Genomic DNA, 16481 nt, shown 5'->3' with positions numbered 1-16481 from the left:
AGGAGCAGACACATATTAGTGAGTTAATCTGTCCAGCAACCCGTGAGGTGGACGCACGTATCCCCATTTTAGAAACGACGGATCCCAGAGAGCCCAGGGCCTTCCCCTCACCCTGTTCCGCACCTGCTCCACTGGCGCCATGGTCTGACTCCCGAAAGGTCGAGAGTGTGTTCGGAACAGTCTTAACAAGCATCTTCAGGCGTCAGAGGGGCCGAAGAGGACCCACTTTCGGGGGCTGCTCTCAGGGGACGCACCTCTGTATGCCACTCGCTTGTTTAAAATGTCATAAAATAGGGGCGCCTGGGTGGCTCAGTCGGTTCAGCATCCGACTTCAGCTCAGGTCCCGATCTTGCGGTCCGTGGGTTCGAGCCCCGCGTCGGGCTCTGGGCTGATGGCTCAGAGCCTGGAGCCTGCTTCCGATTCTGTGTCTCCCTCTCTCTCTGCCCCTCCCCCGTTCATGCTCTGTCTCTCTCTGTCCCAAAAATAAATAAACATTAAAAAAAATTTTTTTTAAAAGTCATAAAATATATATAGCATCATATTCATCACTTTTTCTTAATGTTTATTTTTGAGAAGAGAGAGCGTGAATGGGAGAGAGGCAGAAAGAGAGGGGGCACAGGGAATCCAAAGCAGCCTCCAGTGCTCAGAGCAGAGAGCCCGATGACAGGGCTCGAACCCATGAACCATGAAATCGTGACCTGAGCCAAAGCTGAACGCTCAACCAACTGAGCCACCCAGGCTCCCCATGATATCTGTCACTTTAGCCATTTGTAAGTGCACCGTTCGGTGGCGTTAACCCGCAACACCCGCGTTAACCTTCACCCGCAACGTCGTGTGAGCCTCCCCTCGACTTATGCTTGGACCTTTTTCATCATCTCCAACAGAAACTCTGTACCCATCAAACCATAACTCCCCCTCCTCCAGCCTCCTGTAACGCCTACCCTATCCCGTGTCTCCAATCTGCCTACTTTAGGAACCTCACATGAATGGGATCGTACTATGTCTGACTTCTGTGTCTGGCTGCTGTCGCTAAGCAGAATGTGCCCAGGACCCATCCACCTTAGAGCACGTGTCAGGACTTCATTCCTTTTATGGCCGGAAAATATTCCATAGCACGTATGCATCACGTTGTTCATCCAGTCTTCTGTCCCTGGGCACTTGGGTCGTTTCCACTATCGCGAATAACGCTGCTACGAACATCGGGGCACAAGTATCTGTTTTGAGTCCCTGCTTTCGCTACTTTTGATACGTGCCGAGGAGCAGAAATGCCGGATCACGTGGTTGTTCCACGTGTAACTTTTTGACAACCCACCAGACTGTTTCCACAGCCTGCCACTAGCCCCTCAGCTAGCCTCTGCCTTGACCTTGCTGTGTTCAAACCAGAACTCGAACACAGATCCAGCTCGGCTGGCCAGCCCGGGGGGAGGCCATCCTTACACTCATGGCAGGGCCATGGCAACCCCAAGCATTCCCGGGTGCCAAGAACCCAGCCCTGCCCGCCACTCCGCCTTCCCCCTGCAGAACGCTGGGCCCTGCCTGGCAGGGGCAGGGGCACAAAGCTGAACGGGCGGGCACCTGTTCCTGGGCTGCAGGATTCTCTTGCCTAGCCTGCTAAGTCTGTCTTATCCCAACAGGCTCCAGAGCCCTATCACAGGCGGGGGGGCATATCGCAGGTGCTCAATAAACACTGGTGAGTGAATGAATGAATGTTGATGTCTATTTCTGCCCCTAAAGGACTATGAGCCAGGGGCAGGCGAGGAAGCAAGCACCGGAGCCCGGCTCCTGACAAAGCAGGCAAGGAATGCTGAGGCTGGGCTGTGGGGAGTTGTGAGTTCCTCTATCCTCACCTTCTGGGGCTCCCCCTGGAGACAGACAGCCCCCCACCAATGCCCCACGGAGGCATGGGGAGCCGATGTATTTGGAGAAAGGGACTTCCCGCCAGAGCCAGCCAAGGTGCCTCTGGCCTCAGGCATAGGTGCCTAAGAGGCACCAGCTCATAATAAACATCAAGGTGGGGATGGCATTCCGGGGGGGGGGGGTTGCTTTTGCCTTTATCTGCCATTTCTTAGGTGCCTGCTATGGGACAGGCCCTGTGCAAATATGTATTGTTTCATTTCACTTTCCCAAGAGCCCCACTTCACAGATGAGGAGACTGAGGCTAAGGAAGGTGTTATCACTTGTCCAGTGTTCCTCGCTGCCCAGTGCCGGGAAAGGTGGGATTCGAACCAGGGACTGTGCTGCCAATGATCCAGAGTACACGTCCTGCTCCTGCCCCCAGCGCCCCCGCCCAGTCTGTCTTCCCTCGGCATCGACCCCTCGGCTACCGCAGACCCGAAGCCGTGCCCACCGCCCTAAATTTCTCCTTTCCTTCCAGCCAGAGCAGAGGGCTCATCGGGGGTTCCCCTCTCCCTCCAGCTCCTCACTCCCTCTGCCCTGGTCCACCTGGCAATGCTAGGTTCTCAGCCTACCCTGGCCGCCCCCTCTGCTCTCCTTGGCATTTGGGAATGATTCCCACAGGCTGCGAATGGCTCTCCGGGGGCTAGAACGAGGGGCATACGTGGTTCCCCTCCCTGGGGCACTCACCGAGCCATACCCTCAGCTCCCTTGGCCGTCCTCTGGAGCAGAAGAGGGTAAGGAAGGCTGGATTGGGAATTCTAGGGAGACTGAAGGAAAAGCAGGGAGCGTGCATGGGCCGAGCCTCTCTCTGAGTGGGGCATCGTCCTGGGCATGTTGACCCCACTCTCTTCCTTCCCATAGGCTGTCCCTCCCCCTCCCAGGAGACTCCCTGCCTCGCTGGAGGCAGCTCAAGGGAGGGGACCCCGGGGGGACAGGACTCCAGCCTGGCAAGGGCCCCCCCCCCCTTCCCACCCCTGACAGAGCAAGCTGGGCAGAGGAGAAGCAGAAAAGCCTGTGTTTAACTGGAGCCGGCAGTCTAAACATCAACATCTGTTCGTGATTTCAAAAACAAAACAAAAATACGGTCTGCAGAACCAGTTCCCAGGGCAGATGAGATGGCAGGGAATTCCATCACTTTGTTAAGAACCCAAACTGCTTTCAAGTCCTTTGGAAACCATTTAAACTGTACAGATGTGCTTATGAAGCAAACTGTGCAAATTAGCTTATAAACTATGAGCGAGTCCTGTGACTCTTGCCTGGTACTCAAAGCAGGTGCTGCAGGGGCCCCAGCCAGGTCATACAGTAGCTTATTCTCAACTATCATTGTAGCAGATCTGAAAATAATATTAGGGATTTCCTTGCGAAGGCTCAGTGATATAGACATTCCGGTCGTTTCTTCCCTAATTATATCTCCCTCGACTGTTTCTAAAAAGTATTTGTTTATTGTCTTTGTCGTATCAACAAAACTGGGCAAAAGGGCCCTTCTTCATACCATGGGGGTTGAACAGCATTGCCGAAGCCCTCCCAGAACAGACGCGTGGGTGGGCTGCTACGTCCTTACTTGCTAAGTGACCTTGAGCGACCAGCTTCTCCTCCAAGTGCCCGGGTACCCGGACACGCTAGCAGCTAAATCAGGGTTTCAGATCACATGTGTGCTTCCGTGGGACCTAATGCGGGAGCACCTGCAGACACACTGGGTGCAGCAGCATCGCAAAGGGGTCCCGCTCATGCGCCGATGCCTGTCCTGCCTCCGATCGTGCAGACAGTTGGGGAATCCTGCCAAGATTCCCCCAGCTCGGAGAGGGCATCAAGGGTCAGGGGAGCATTATCTCCATTTAGAGAACGGGAAACTGAGGTTGGAACGGTTGAAGCAATTTGTCAGGCACGTATTGGCTGCCCAACAGTACCTGTTGGCTCAGGAATCACTCCTGGAGACATAAGGACCCAGGTCCACCGCTCACTGCTCTCAGGAGACCCGCTCCTGGTGGGGGAGCCAACTTTCCTTCTCAGCGAACCTTCCCTGGAAAAATCTCTGTATGAAGCCAGGTCCTCCTGCCTGTCCTCAGCCAAGGAGAGAAGGGGCCTGGGGAGGGGGCGGAGAGAACACCAGCCAGTGCACTGACGCTGACCTGATGGCATCCAAGGCGGGAGGGACGAGGGCCTGTCTGGAATGCAGTAGCCTAGTGCGGGAGGGAGGGAGGGACGCAGGCAACCAGGAGGGAGTGGGGTCCTCGTGCATGGCCCCCACATACGCGCTCTCATGGCCTCCACGGCCCCCCTCCCCCACCAGGGTGTCCCTTCCAAAGGGGTTGAGGACAGCAAGTTGTTCCAGCCGCTCAGGGCCTCTCCCAAACCCCTTGAGGGAAAATTGAGCCCAACGGACAAGCACGTGCCCTCCCTTTGTGAAACTCATAAACACACCCGTGTTCATCCCCACCTGGAAAGCCCAGGAAACACCACCCGGGAACCCCACAGGGCGCATGCCCCGCCAGCTCCAGCAGGTGCCTTCCGGGAGAACTGTCTGCAGCTTCCAGGACACAGGCTGTAAGCAGCTGCCTCTCTGTGCAGAAGGTGCAGAGGGAGCTTTCCAAAGGCAGAGCCACACTGCCACTTTCCGTCAAGGACAAAAGAGCACAACAAGGGACCAGGAGGACGGTGTGTTACAGCCCCTTTATCTACTTCAAGGCCTGTCACTACCCCCCTCCCAAGAATTCGTCCTTGATTTGGTTGGGGGGGTGGTTAAAATGTCCTTTTTGATATGAGAATGTTGTGATAGTGGTTAGTTCCTTTTTAATGGGCTTACTTTGCAGAATTTTACATCCTCATATTCTTTTGAGAATTCTATATGCCTCCGAGGTAAGAAAAAAAGTTGGGGAACCACTGGAGAGAACACAAAATGGAGCCCCCTCCCACTTTTTGGGTTTCACCGTTTTTTGTGGTTGAGAGCCTGATGTCACCTCTGGATCCTCTCCCAAGAAAACGGTATAAACACACTTTTACACGCAGCTTCAAGCCTCTGAAGCCCTGGAACTCTCCGTGAAGAAAGCAGGAAGGCTCCTTAAGCGAGGGTCTGGATAGGCACCCACAGACTCAGGGAGGTTCTTAGGAAAGGCAGTTTCTTTGGGTCTCCAGGCTCTGGGTTAGTGATTGGCATCAATCTATAGAAATTTTTTTTTTTTAACGTTTATTTATTTTTGAGACAGAGAGAGACAGAGCATGAACGGGGGAGGGGCAGAGGGAGAGGGAGACACAGAATCGGAAGCAGGCTCCAGGCTGTGAGCCATCAGCCCAGAGCCCGAAGCGGGGCTTGAACTCACAGACCGCGAGATCGTGACCTGAGCTGAAGTCGGACGCTTAACTGACTGAGCCACCCAGGCGCCCCGACTGGCATCAATCTAAATGCTCTGGTGGATCTAGAAAGGAAGGGGAAAGAAAGAGCACCGGGCAGGGAGTCGGTGTGCTGGCTCTGCCCTTGACCCCCTGCGTCACCTTGGCCGAGGGATTGCCCTTCAAGTCTCAGATCTCCCAACTGCTCAGTGAAGAGGTCAGCTGAGGGGAAGTGCAAGGTCCCTCAGGGACCATATTCCAGAAGCGAAGGAGTTTCTAGTAGGGAGTTCCAATAGCAAGAAAATATTACTTCCTTGGGCTGTCCTGGAGCTACCGGAGGGGTGAAGTCCACGCGGGGCTTGGAAGAAAGCTGTGCTGGTTATTTTCTATTCCTCTCTCCCCCCCGCTCCCCATCTCTGGAGGCTGACCCCACAGACCATGTGGCTGGGACCTTTGCCAGTCAAAGGGATGCACTGACAGGTGAGCAGATGGGAGAAGAGAGAAGTTGGGCCTTTACCCCACCCCCACCGGCCCTGTGCTCAGTGGAGTTGCTCTAGCCGTGGTTGCTCCCCCCCCCCCAACCAACTCAGCTCCTGTTGGATGGTCCCCAGGGCCCCCTGAGGATGTCTGTAGCAGGTTCGGGTGTTGCTGCGCTGCCCCTCGCCCCACTCAGGTCCAGGGCCGGTCACCACGTGCCCCCGCGTAGTTCCTGGGTGCCTCCCCACTCCTAGCTGGCCCCCTTAACCCTGCCCACATCCCTGTGTATGGTCCCTGCATTCAATCCTCATCACAATCCAAGCTAAGGCCGCCATTCATTCTCCGCCCGGGCCCTAAATGCCACAGCGTCAGGCACGTGGTATATACTATTTGCAATTAAATATTAAAATTAAAGATACGCCCTGATTTCCCTTTATCCAAAGTCCTTAAATATCATAAAAAGTGTATCTCCTGGAAAATTCTATGCCAGTGCTAGGGTAAGAAGAGGTCAGAAATTGCTCTGCATCCCTGAAAGACAGAAGGCCGATGGGATGGGAAGGGATGGGATGGGATGGGATGGGATGGGATGGGATGGGATGGGATGGGCAGGGGAGATGGCAGCCGGAACCTGGGCAAGATACAAGGTGCCTAAATCTGACTGCACCATAACGTACAGCTTCCCTGTGACAAAGTACCCTCTAAAATGGCTACAAGCCCCGGGGAGCCTGGGTGGCTCAGTGGGTTGAGCATCCGACTCTTGATTTTGGCTCAGGTCACGATCCCAGGGTGGTGGGATCGAGCCCCACGTCGGGCTGTGTGCTGAGTGTGGAGCCTGCTTAAGATACTCTCTCTCTCCCCCCTGCCCCTCTCCCCCACTCACATTCTCTCTCTCTCTCAAATAAAAAATACTACAAATAAAAGAGGTAGAAAGCTACATTTTTAAAAATTTCAAAAATGAAATAATTGCAAGCCCCGACTGACTGGGTAAAAGGATTGGTTGTACGTCTATCTACCTATCTATCCAGGAATTAAACAGATTATATTAAACATTTATGCATATTTTTTCATATTAATTTATGAAAGACAACCTAGTATAAAAATAAACACATAAGAGAATAAACCCAAAGGGCCGATAAACATGTGAAAAGATGTTCCGTCTCAATAGTAATTGAAAAAGTCGTTTTAAGATAAAAAATAAGACTGGTTTTTTTTTTCCTTATCCAATCGGCAAAAGTTAAAAAAGGTCGGTGACCTCAAATGTCAGAGTGGAAAGGGGGAAGCGGGTGCCGTCATGAACCGTTGGGTGTTTAATTCAGCCCAGAAGATGGCCTCATTTAGTTCAAAGACAGAGTGACAGTTACTTTGAGATAGCATAGACATGCTGTCACCTAGGCCTTGTGCATGGGTGATGTGAGCAGAGGGTAGGAAGAGGAAAGAATAAGCTAAGGGGGGTACGAGATGACACTTAAAAGGCCCATGTCTTAGAAAATCTGTCACCATGACTCACAGGAAATAAGCCTTCTTGTGGGTGTTGAGGGGAACCTCTTGAAAGTACGTGGGGGTTTGAACAGCATAAAGTCCGAGAACCACAAGACCTTAAGGGAGGGCTTTCAAAGAAATCATTCTGTCCCCCTCAACCCTTCCACCACCCAACCGGAGAGAGCTAGGGCACCCTTCCAGAAGGGTTCCAATCACTGACAATGTCAAAGGGGATGCCAGTACCAAAGAGGATTCTGGTATTGCTGGCTCCAACACCCACCTGTGAAATAAGCAAGGGCCTGGAATCAGATGCCCTCTGGCCTCCGTATCCCGATCCATAAAATGCGGGTCATAACACCACCTTGTGGTATTGTTGGAGCGCTGAATGGGATGATGACCGTCAACAAAGCCAACTACAATGCCTGACAAGGTAAGTACTCTCATACAGAACAGAATAAGATAAGCAAAGGTTATTGATCTGAGGACAGACTGGCTGCAGTGTAGATGGAGGCCACAGCAGAATGGAGAGGACGTTCCCTCTAAGGGAACGTGTGTGTCTGATGATATTTGAAAGCTAGAAATAATGCAGCATATATGGGAAATGAAGGGTCACCATCTTTACAAACCAGGAAGAAAAAGACCAACACCGCAAAGGAAAAGTCAGCGAAAGACACGGACCATTCGGAAAAGAAAACGTAAGTGTCCAATATCCATGAGCTACAGTTCAAGTGTACTATCAATTTAAAAGGAATAGAAAATTAAACCAGTATGAGATGCTGTATTTTGAGCTACCAAACTGGCAAGAACTTTTAAAAAATGCAACGGGAAGTGCTGACGAGAGCAGGAACAGTAGGCTCGTCACCTGCTCCTTGGGAATGCAGGTAGGACATTTCCAGGGGGCACACTGGAGGGGGCGTATCCAAAAACTTTGAAATGGGCAGCCCTCTTGTTTAGAAAACAACCAGAAGTTTGCCCCGCCCTATGCAGATTTAGGGGTACCAACTTCTTTCTCCTGCACCCCTCTACCCTCAAAGACTGAGCCATGATTTCCCGGCCCCCGTCAACAGGACCCGTGGCTCCTCACGTGAGACGGGAGAGCAGTACAAGAGACAGACAACGGAGTCTGGCTGGAAATGGAACAGATGAAGTTGGAGACAGGCAGTCATTTCTCCAGAGCCAAGAGAAAGCTGACCGTCACCAGAAAGAGGGGACAAAGCAGTTGCTCTCGCGGGGGGGGGGGGGGGGGCGCCGAGACAAAAGTGAGGGTGCGTCATCAGGTCCTCAGAGTGACAGACGCCGAGAAGGGATGAGATGTAGGAGAGATTTATTGGGGAACTCCCCTGTGAAGGATAAAGGGGGAGGGGAAGAAGGCAGGGAGGGCCTTCGGATGGGCCCACGATGCGGGTCTGACAGTTGTGAAAGGAGAGCGGGAAGGAAGGGCCCCACACGGCCGTGTGGCCTGACGTGCTCTTGGGCCGAGCATCGGGAAGGAAGAGCCCTGGGAAGGCTGCCAGTTGGAGAAGCACCACAATGGGCAGAAGGTGCCCAGCTCTAGAGGCCCCTGGAGCTTCCTGACCCAACCCTGCTTGGTCCCGGGCCACCCAAAGGCAGGGAAACTTTCTGGAAGCCGGGTGGTCTGCCCTAATCCAAGTGAGCAAACGTACAGAAACGCTGGCCACTAGCTCAGCCAGGGATCCCCCACGGCTGGCCTCGTCCAGGACACCCCCACGTCAGCCCTTCCAAAGGCCTCTCCCTGGCCTGCACCCACCACCCCTCCCACCAGGCTGCCCCACACCCACTCTGGTCATTTAGAAGTCAGCATGGCTTTCCCAGAGAACAGCTGCATGGGACACCGAGGAGTGCCTTTGTCCCCTCGTCCCGGCTCCCCTAGGAGGGAAGGAGACCCGGACGGAGAACTGGAGGCTGCCACCGGCCCCTGACTCCCTGGCATTACCTGCCTCCTGGCTCCAGCGTCCCTGACTTTTAAGGAGCCTCCTGTGTCCACATCACTTCTTTGGTGGCATCTCAGCCGGGCTCCTTTGTTCCGGGTCTCGCACCCTACATTAACTTTGAGCTTACCCTCCAAATAAGCATTTTAATCCCATTCACAGTTGAGGAAATGGAGACTCAGAGACACAAGGTGATCCACAATCCAACTGCCAGGGTATGGATGCCCAAACCGCTCCTGCCGCCTGAGCAGAGAAAGGGGTGTGTCGCATGGTATTCGGGGGCCAAAGAGGCAGGGAATGCCACAGCCAGGGACAGTGCAGCCAGGAGAAAGGCCCAACCAGCATGGGCCGCTCTAGGGACACGGGTGTCTTCTAGAGCCAGAGGGTGGGAGAGGGAGTGGGGGCTGGGGGAACAAAGATACTGCTCGAATTTTCACAACTAGCAGCTGATCATGCTTTATCTAGGTGAGTAAAAAATGAACCGCCTTGGGGCGCCCGGGTGGCTCAGTCGGTTAAGCGTCGGACTCTCGACCTCAGCTCAGGTCATCACCTCACGGTTTGTGAGATCGAGCCCCACGTCGGGCTCTGTGCTGACAACACAAAGCCTGCTTGGGATTCACTCTCTTCCTGTCTCTCTGCCCCTCCCTCGCTCGTGCTCTTTCCCTCTCTCTCAAAAATACACATTAAAAAGAAAAAAAGGCAAACGGCCTTTTGTGAGGTAAAACCATCATAAAGATACGACAGTGCTGATTCTGCAGAAGCAGCTGGGGGTCCCCTACTGGACACGGCAGGGAAGACCTGTCAGCAACTTCTGGGCGGGCACTCCATTTTTCCAGTTCATCCTAAACTGGTTCTTGGGATGAGGAGGGAAACCAAAGGCCCTCTGGGGGCCCCTCTTGCACAGAATATGGCCCATTCCTAGTGTCTGGTCAAGGCCGGGAGGGTAAACAGGGTCAGGAGGAGCTCAGATCACTGGTGCCGTGGGGTCCTGGGATGAGGCGGCTTGACTCCAGGCATAGTATGCCCCCAGGCTCCACGACCTCGGTTGTTTCCTCATTCTAGAAGCTCTGTCAGAAGAGAGCGGTGGAAGTCCGGGCCCCAGGCTGAACTCTGACCTTGTACTCCACCTCACAGCTCCTGTCTACCAGCACCCCGTGCCACACCCGTTCTCGCCATACCCAGTGCACGTGACTCGTTCACTCTCTTCCCTGAAATGCCACAGGCTCCGGAAGGCGGGCTGTCCCTGTCCACACACCAATTCGTACCTGTCGAATCACCGCCCACAGCCCACTTTCAGGTTATCTCCAAATTACACACCCACCCTTATGTATGGAAGCCCGCGTGTGCTCATCGGCCCCCACAGGTACACCCCCAAGCCGGGGAGGGTCCCACCTAAGGCCGTCTGGTCTGGGCACAGGGACAAACCGGTGTGGCAGGCCCCCCGGAAGCCTTTGGGAAAGAACACAGTGCAAGTGTGTGGGAGCCAGGCCCTCAGGGGGCAGTGGGAGGACAGGGTACCCGGGGGGACACTCCCGTGAACACCATCCACTCCTGCGTATCCCCCCACCCAGACCCTCGTACCCCAGGCAAAGAAGCGCCCCTCCCACACCAGGCGCGTGCGCGCGCGCACACACACACACACACACACACACACACACACACACTGGTGTGCATGTCTCCACACTCGCGTTCAGAAGCCACATGGGGCATCCTTGGACTCTGCTGTGCGGGGAGGTAACCCCAGGAGGCCTTCCCTCCCAGACTGGGAAGATCACCTACTCCAGCACATGGGGCTCTGGGTTCCATCCTGACCACCCCCCAGCTGACCTCAGAACTAGAACCCAGAGGTCTTTCATTCCCCTAACCCTGGGAGAGCGTGGGGAGAAAGCCTGGGGTCTGCTCTCTGCCTCACTCTCCTCACTGCCTCTTCACACGCTAATCAATGCAATTGTGTCTGAGCATTTGGGGGCCTGAAGGGGCCAAGGAAAGCCTGCGGGGGTGAGAGGAGGGAGTAGAGGCTGAGGTCCACCCTCCATCATAACCCTTGAGATTCCATTTCGCTCCGTGTCTCTGAACACAACAGTCCTTCACATCTGAGTATGAATTAGCCTATTACGCTGCTGGACAGCCCTGGGCATCCTGAGTGAGACGGTAACGCATGAAGGACGTGAAGGAAGGAGAGGGATGTCAGGAAAAACTTACCTTCTCCAAGAATTGGGAGCACTAAGGGCTGGTGCTTTCAACTCACCTTGCCCACCCACCGCAGCTGTTACCACGTCTGTAACATCTGCCCCACACTACAGACATCAGCAGGCGGGGCACATTTCACATTTAGCCATTTTTTTAATGCTCAAAAGCTCTGTACAAAAAAAAAAAAAAAAAAAGTCACAAATGAGTCCTCACAACACCCCTGTGAGGTAGGTAGGCAAGTATTATTCTCCCATTTTACAAACGGGGAAACTGAGGCAGAGAGGCGCAGTGACCGGCCAGTGGTCCCAGCACAGCTGAAAGTCAGGGCCAACCGTGAAAACACAAAGGATCCCTTTCGGTTCAGCCCGAGCTCTGACCCCTCCTCTAGACCTTGTCTGCAAAGAAATCCAAACTCTCCAATATATGCAAAAATCAACAAACCCGACAGATCTGAAAAGGGAGGGAATGGACATACAGTAGTTTCGCAGATCTCAGCCAAGACGGCCCGATTCCTTCCAATGCTAGGGAGATGGGAACAGAGACACATCCGCCTGTTTTTCCACAGAAGCGCACGCACCCGACCAGGGAGGGCCGCGTAGGCAGCCTTCAGGCCGGCCGGCCCCTGGGCTTCAGTGGAGAGTGGTCCCCAGAGGAAGAGCCAGACTCAACTCCACAGGGCCGTGCCCTCCCGCCCCTCCCAGCGGCCTTCCCACTGTCGGGACAGGGCTGCTCCCAAGGCCTCCTGCTCACCAGCCCCTTCTGTTCCCTCTGGAGGGAAGTTCGGGGGGGTCCTCAGCTCGGATGGCCTGCAACCCAGGTGAGCCCTCACACCCTCCTTAGCCCTCTTCACCATTCCCTCAGGGTCACCCAGCAGTCCTCGGGGCTCCTCCCGCAGCAGATGGGGACTGGAGCCATCTAGGCCGCCAGGGCAGGGAAGAAGTACAGAAGGACCCACTGCTGGGAGCTTGGCTTCCTCAGCCCTTCCCGCCCTGGCGCCCGGGAAATGGAGCAGGCCTCTTCCCGGGGCCGCATCCACCTTCTAGAAGCTCTTTCCTCCCGAGAGGACCCCTCCCTTCCAGCTCCTTGGAGACCCTCACAGTCCTGCCATCCCCAGGAGAGGGACAAGGGGAAGGAAGGAGAAGGGGCACGAGAGGCCAGGGAACTGGGTGAGGCTGCCATTGAAGTGACCAGTCCACCAGAGCCCTGTCCGCTCCCCGGGGAGCCGGGGGCCCCAGGGCAGTGCTCAGGCAGCAAAAGGGGAGAAGCCGAGCAGGAGGGCAGCAAGAGAAAGCAAGAGAAGGAACCGGACTCTGCACCTGAGGCTGTCAGGACCGCTCGGAAGCGGGAGAGGAAAGCGCATGCGTGCAAGTGGAGCGTGGCTTCGTTTGGTGGCTACTTGGGGACTGAGCTCCTTGGAAGCCATCTTCGGTCTGCAAGGCACACGCCGGGCCCGTGCGCCTGTGGTTTACAAGTATACCTGTGCACTAATTGTCCTATCAAAACCTCTTCTTAGAAAAGGGTCCCAACCCCACTCCAGTCTCTGCGGGAAGCTGGGGAATGGGTTCCTCAGGACGGCTCCCAGTGAGGAGCACCTGGAGCGCCCCTGTGGGAGGGGGCACACAGGGGCGGGGGAGCACCTCCTACAGGAAGTCTCCAGCAGCGGCGGGCTCAAGGCCGTGGCTCCGCTCCTGCCACCGGCAGCGCAGCCCGGAGAAGGGCTGGTCCTGCACGCTCTCCAGCTCGGGGAAGCCCAGCTGATTGAGGATCTCATAGACTCCGGCCTTTGATGCCACCTGGGGAAGACAGCAGAGATGGGGGCGGAGTTCCCAGGGAGATGGGTCACCCTGCCCCCCCTCCCCCTCCACCACATCACCACACCTTCCACCCTGCACTCGGCTCAGCGACCCGAGCAAGTTTGTGTTTTGACCGCCAATGGCCGCTCTGAGTTTCAGTTCCCTTATAACGGGGACAACAGGCTCCACCTCCCAGGACCATGATGGAAGGCTACAGAGCACAGAGCACCCAGCAGATAAGAAGGAAATGGACAGCCGCACAGGAAGCCAAGTGCCCCTGTGCCTGTGCCGCCCTGATGTTCCCACTGAGATGCTCGGGGGCACAGAAGGCAGCGGGGAGACAGGAGCCAGCGACAGCCCTGTGGCTGTGTGTTCGGGCTGTGAACCAGGCAGCTCCACCGCAGGCCTCAGTGCAGGAGGGTGGGCTGGGGGCTCCCTGCCAGCAGCCCAGGGCCTGGCACTAGACTCAACCCACTCATCAACCAGCCCCCTTCTCTCTCCACCATCCTTGGAGATGGGGAGGATTCAGGCTCCACTCAGACCAACGGTCCCCAGGCAACCCTCCCCCCGCCACCCTCCACTCATCCCCACGATGGAGGGACTGAGGGCCCCAGAGGCTGGAGCCCACACTCTGGACTGGACCAGTTCTCTCCTTCCTTGATACGCCCCCAACATGAGCCACCTAGGTTCAGCTGGGGAGGGGATCAAGTTCCTGCCCAGCCCCTGGTTCCCCCAATTTCTACTCTCCAAGCAGAGCCCAAGCAGAGGTGTCTGAAGTCCCCCACTACCTCCATCCATCCCACCCAGGGGTCCAAAGAGGAAGCTGAGCCCAGTCCTGCTCAGGAGGATGGCCCTGACGTGGACTAAGTGTGATCCACCCCCCATCAGGGCTCCTGACTCAACACGCATCTGCCCAAGGACCGCCCTGAAGGCTTGCCTTCAGCCCAACACCCAGCACCCAGCAGCCACTGCCATGGTCCCTCTGCCTCTGTTCCCACAGCTCTGACCTCACCTGCGCTCCTACCTAAGCCCCCGTGCCCTTCCTATGCCCACTCTGGCGGGGTCACCAGCTCCCACTCTCCGCCCCGCCTGCCCCAGGGGAGCTAACTCCAGCCTCGAGTCCGGATTAGAACCGTCAGGACAGGCCGGCAAGGTCAGGAGAGACCGGCGTCCGGGCAGAGGGGTAATTACAGGCTGCTCTGCCCAGCGGGGGGAGGAGGCCTCTCTCCTGACCTAGAGGTGCCAAGGCAGCAGCTCTGCCCCCAAAACCAGCCAAGCCGGAGGAAGAACTAGAAGAACCGGGAGGCCAAGCAGAGAGAGGGACGGCGGAGACGGAACGAGAGGGCAGTGTGTCAGGCCAGACACGGTGGGCTTTGCAGCGAACCGACTGGCCCTAGTGCTGACCGTGAACACGGTACTTACTCTGTGCTCAGTCTCCTCCTCTGTACAATGGGAGAGTAAGAGTGGCCACGTAAGGCAGCCCCGCTTACCCAGGGCCCAGAAGGTGGCACCGGGTATGTCTCACGGACCCCCCCCCCCACACACACACACAACGTCCTGAGGTGGCACGGACAGTAACAAGATGCATCTTACTGCTGAGGACTGCTGGTTAGAGGGCTCAGCTTGTCCGAGGTCACAGCTGGAAGGTGGCAGGGGCCACGCCACCATCTTGCCCCTCGCAGGGCACAGGTGAGGGGCGAACGCAACAATGGGCATGGAGCACCGGGGAATGTCAGCCTCGGGGACGCACCGAGGGCCCCCACACGCCTGCTCGCCCTCCTCCTCCTCCTCCTCCTCCTCCTCTGGCACTCACTCATCCAGCTTTTCCCGACTGCCCGCCGAGTACGGGTGCCTGAGGGGTGGCCTCAGCCCCACGCCCACCCCCCGCGTCTCACCTCCCGCATCCAGGCGCTGAAGGGCCTCTGCCAGGAGTCGGCCTTCTCCAGGTGGAGGTAGGCGTTGAGGAGCACCAGGTAAACGTAGCGCTCCAGGTACTGTAGGCTCCGAAGCTGCAGCCTCCGGGCCTCCGGCTCCGATTTGGCCGCTTTGGCCTGGAAGACGGCACGGGGTGGGAGTCAGACACACCACACGCTCACACCCCGGCTGCCCTCGGCACCAGCACCAGGACAGGAGGAAGGGATTCAGACAGCAAGGCCAAGGGCACGGCCCCGGTTACAGGAGAGGCCAACAGATGGCAAGGCTAAGCCGTCAGGGCTCCGACTGCGGATGCAGCACGGCCTCACCCACCCCCCCACACCTCCACACCCCCGTGGCCCAGGCTCCGTGGCCTCCAGCTGCTCACGGGCAGGTGAGTGTATCGCTGTCTGGGAGGGGGACCCCCCTCTTGGCCTCTGACCCCAACCGGTCCCTCGCTGACTTCCTCGCCCATTCCTCAAGTGGCTCAGGATCAGGGGCAGAAGGGAGTCAATATAGCCCTCGGCCCTGGCCCGACCCTCCGGCAAGGCTGGGACAGATCCCAGAAAGGCCACCAGGGCCGGGGATCAACAAGAGATCTGGTGGCTGAGGGAAGAAAGAGCTGTGTGTGCACTGGGTGGAGGGACATCAGTCTGTTTAACGAGCCACCTTGGGCAGCTTCTAGGAGAACAGCACCAGGTGACATGCTGGGGAGAGAAAGGACAGCCACATGGTTAAAGAGAGGCTTCCCAGAGAGCGTGGGATTTGGCTGGGCTGTGTGGGTGGAGAGAGCGAGCAGCCTGTGGGGCGGTGCAGAGGTGAGGCCGGTGCCCGGCAGGTGGGGACTGGAAGGGGCTGGCCTGGCTGGAACGAGGGTGTGAGGGGACAGGAAGGGGAGCTGGACTGGCAGCCAAGTGTGGAAGCCTACCCTCTACTCCAGCCCAGTTCCCACCCTGGCATGCAGATGCCTGGGGCCCCAGCCCAGACCGATCAGATGGGAGCCTGCGGGCCTACATATCAGGGTTCCAAGAAGCTCCCCGGGTGATTCTCTGTGGCCAGGGTATAGCACCATGGCTTTAGCATGGGGGGAGCCACTGAAGGTTTGGGGGTAGGAGTGACCTATTAACAGAAGACTCACAGGAGGCTAATGCTTAGGAGGAAGGGGACTTAAATGGGGTCCTCTTGAGGCTTTCTTGGCATGGGCATCGGTGGGCACCCCAAGACATACAGAGTCAGCTCCCCCGCTGGACAGTGTCCCTGCCACCAAGTCTGAGTTGTTCCTCTGACCTGCCACAGACACGCAGCCCAGCCTGGAGGCTGAGCCCCGGAGAGGGAACACGACATCTCATCTCACCCCCGCCCCTTCTCACCCCACACCCTCCAGGGCCCAGAGCAGCTCTCTGTGCTCCAGGAAGAAGATGTAGTTCAGAGGCTGTTCCCTCGGGTGCCAGAAACA

The 16481-nt window shown here is 56.6% G+C and overlaps 2 protein-coding genes across 4 annotated transcripts in view; one reads left to right on the top strand and one right to left on the bottom strand.

Annotated features, from left to right (window-relative positions):
- Positions 1 to 16481, top strand: part of PRF1 (perforin 1) — a 261612-nt gene that overhangs the window by 11397 nt on the left and 233734 nt on the right. The window lies entirely within an intron of this gene.
- Positions 11521 to 16481, bottom strand: part of PALD1 (phosphatase domain containing paladin 1) — a 74190-nt gene continuing 69229 nt past the window's right edge. For all 3 annotated transcript variants that reach the window (XM_053888555.1, XM_019444431.2, XM_019444430.2), the window contains exons 19-20: positions 15007 to 15162; positions 11521 to 13111 (exon numbers count right to left, since the gene is read on the bottom strand). In XM_053888555.1, coding sequence (XP_053744530.1) covers positions 12959 to 13111; positions 15007 to 15162 — 309 coding nt within the window. In that variant the 3' untranslated portion in view covers positions 11521 to 12958. The remainder of the gene's footprint in view (positions 13112 to 15006; positions 15163 to 16481) is intronic.

This window comes from Panthera pardus, unplaced genomic scaffold, assembly GCF_024362965.1.
Source record: "Panthera pardus isolate Hobbes unplaced genomic scaffold, ASM2436296v1 HiC_scaffold_22, whole genome shotgun sequence".
In the NCBI taxonomy this organism is placed as follows: Eukaryota; Metazoa; Chordata; class Mammalia; order Carnivora; family Felidae; genus Panthera; species Panthera pardus.
The sequence above is the reverse complement of the archived record's forward strand: the minus strand, read 5'-3'. Positions and strand labels throughout refer to the sequence as shown.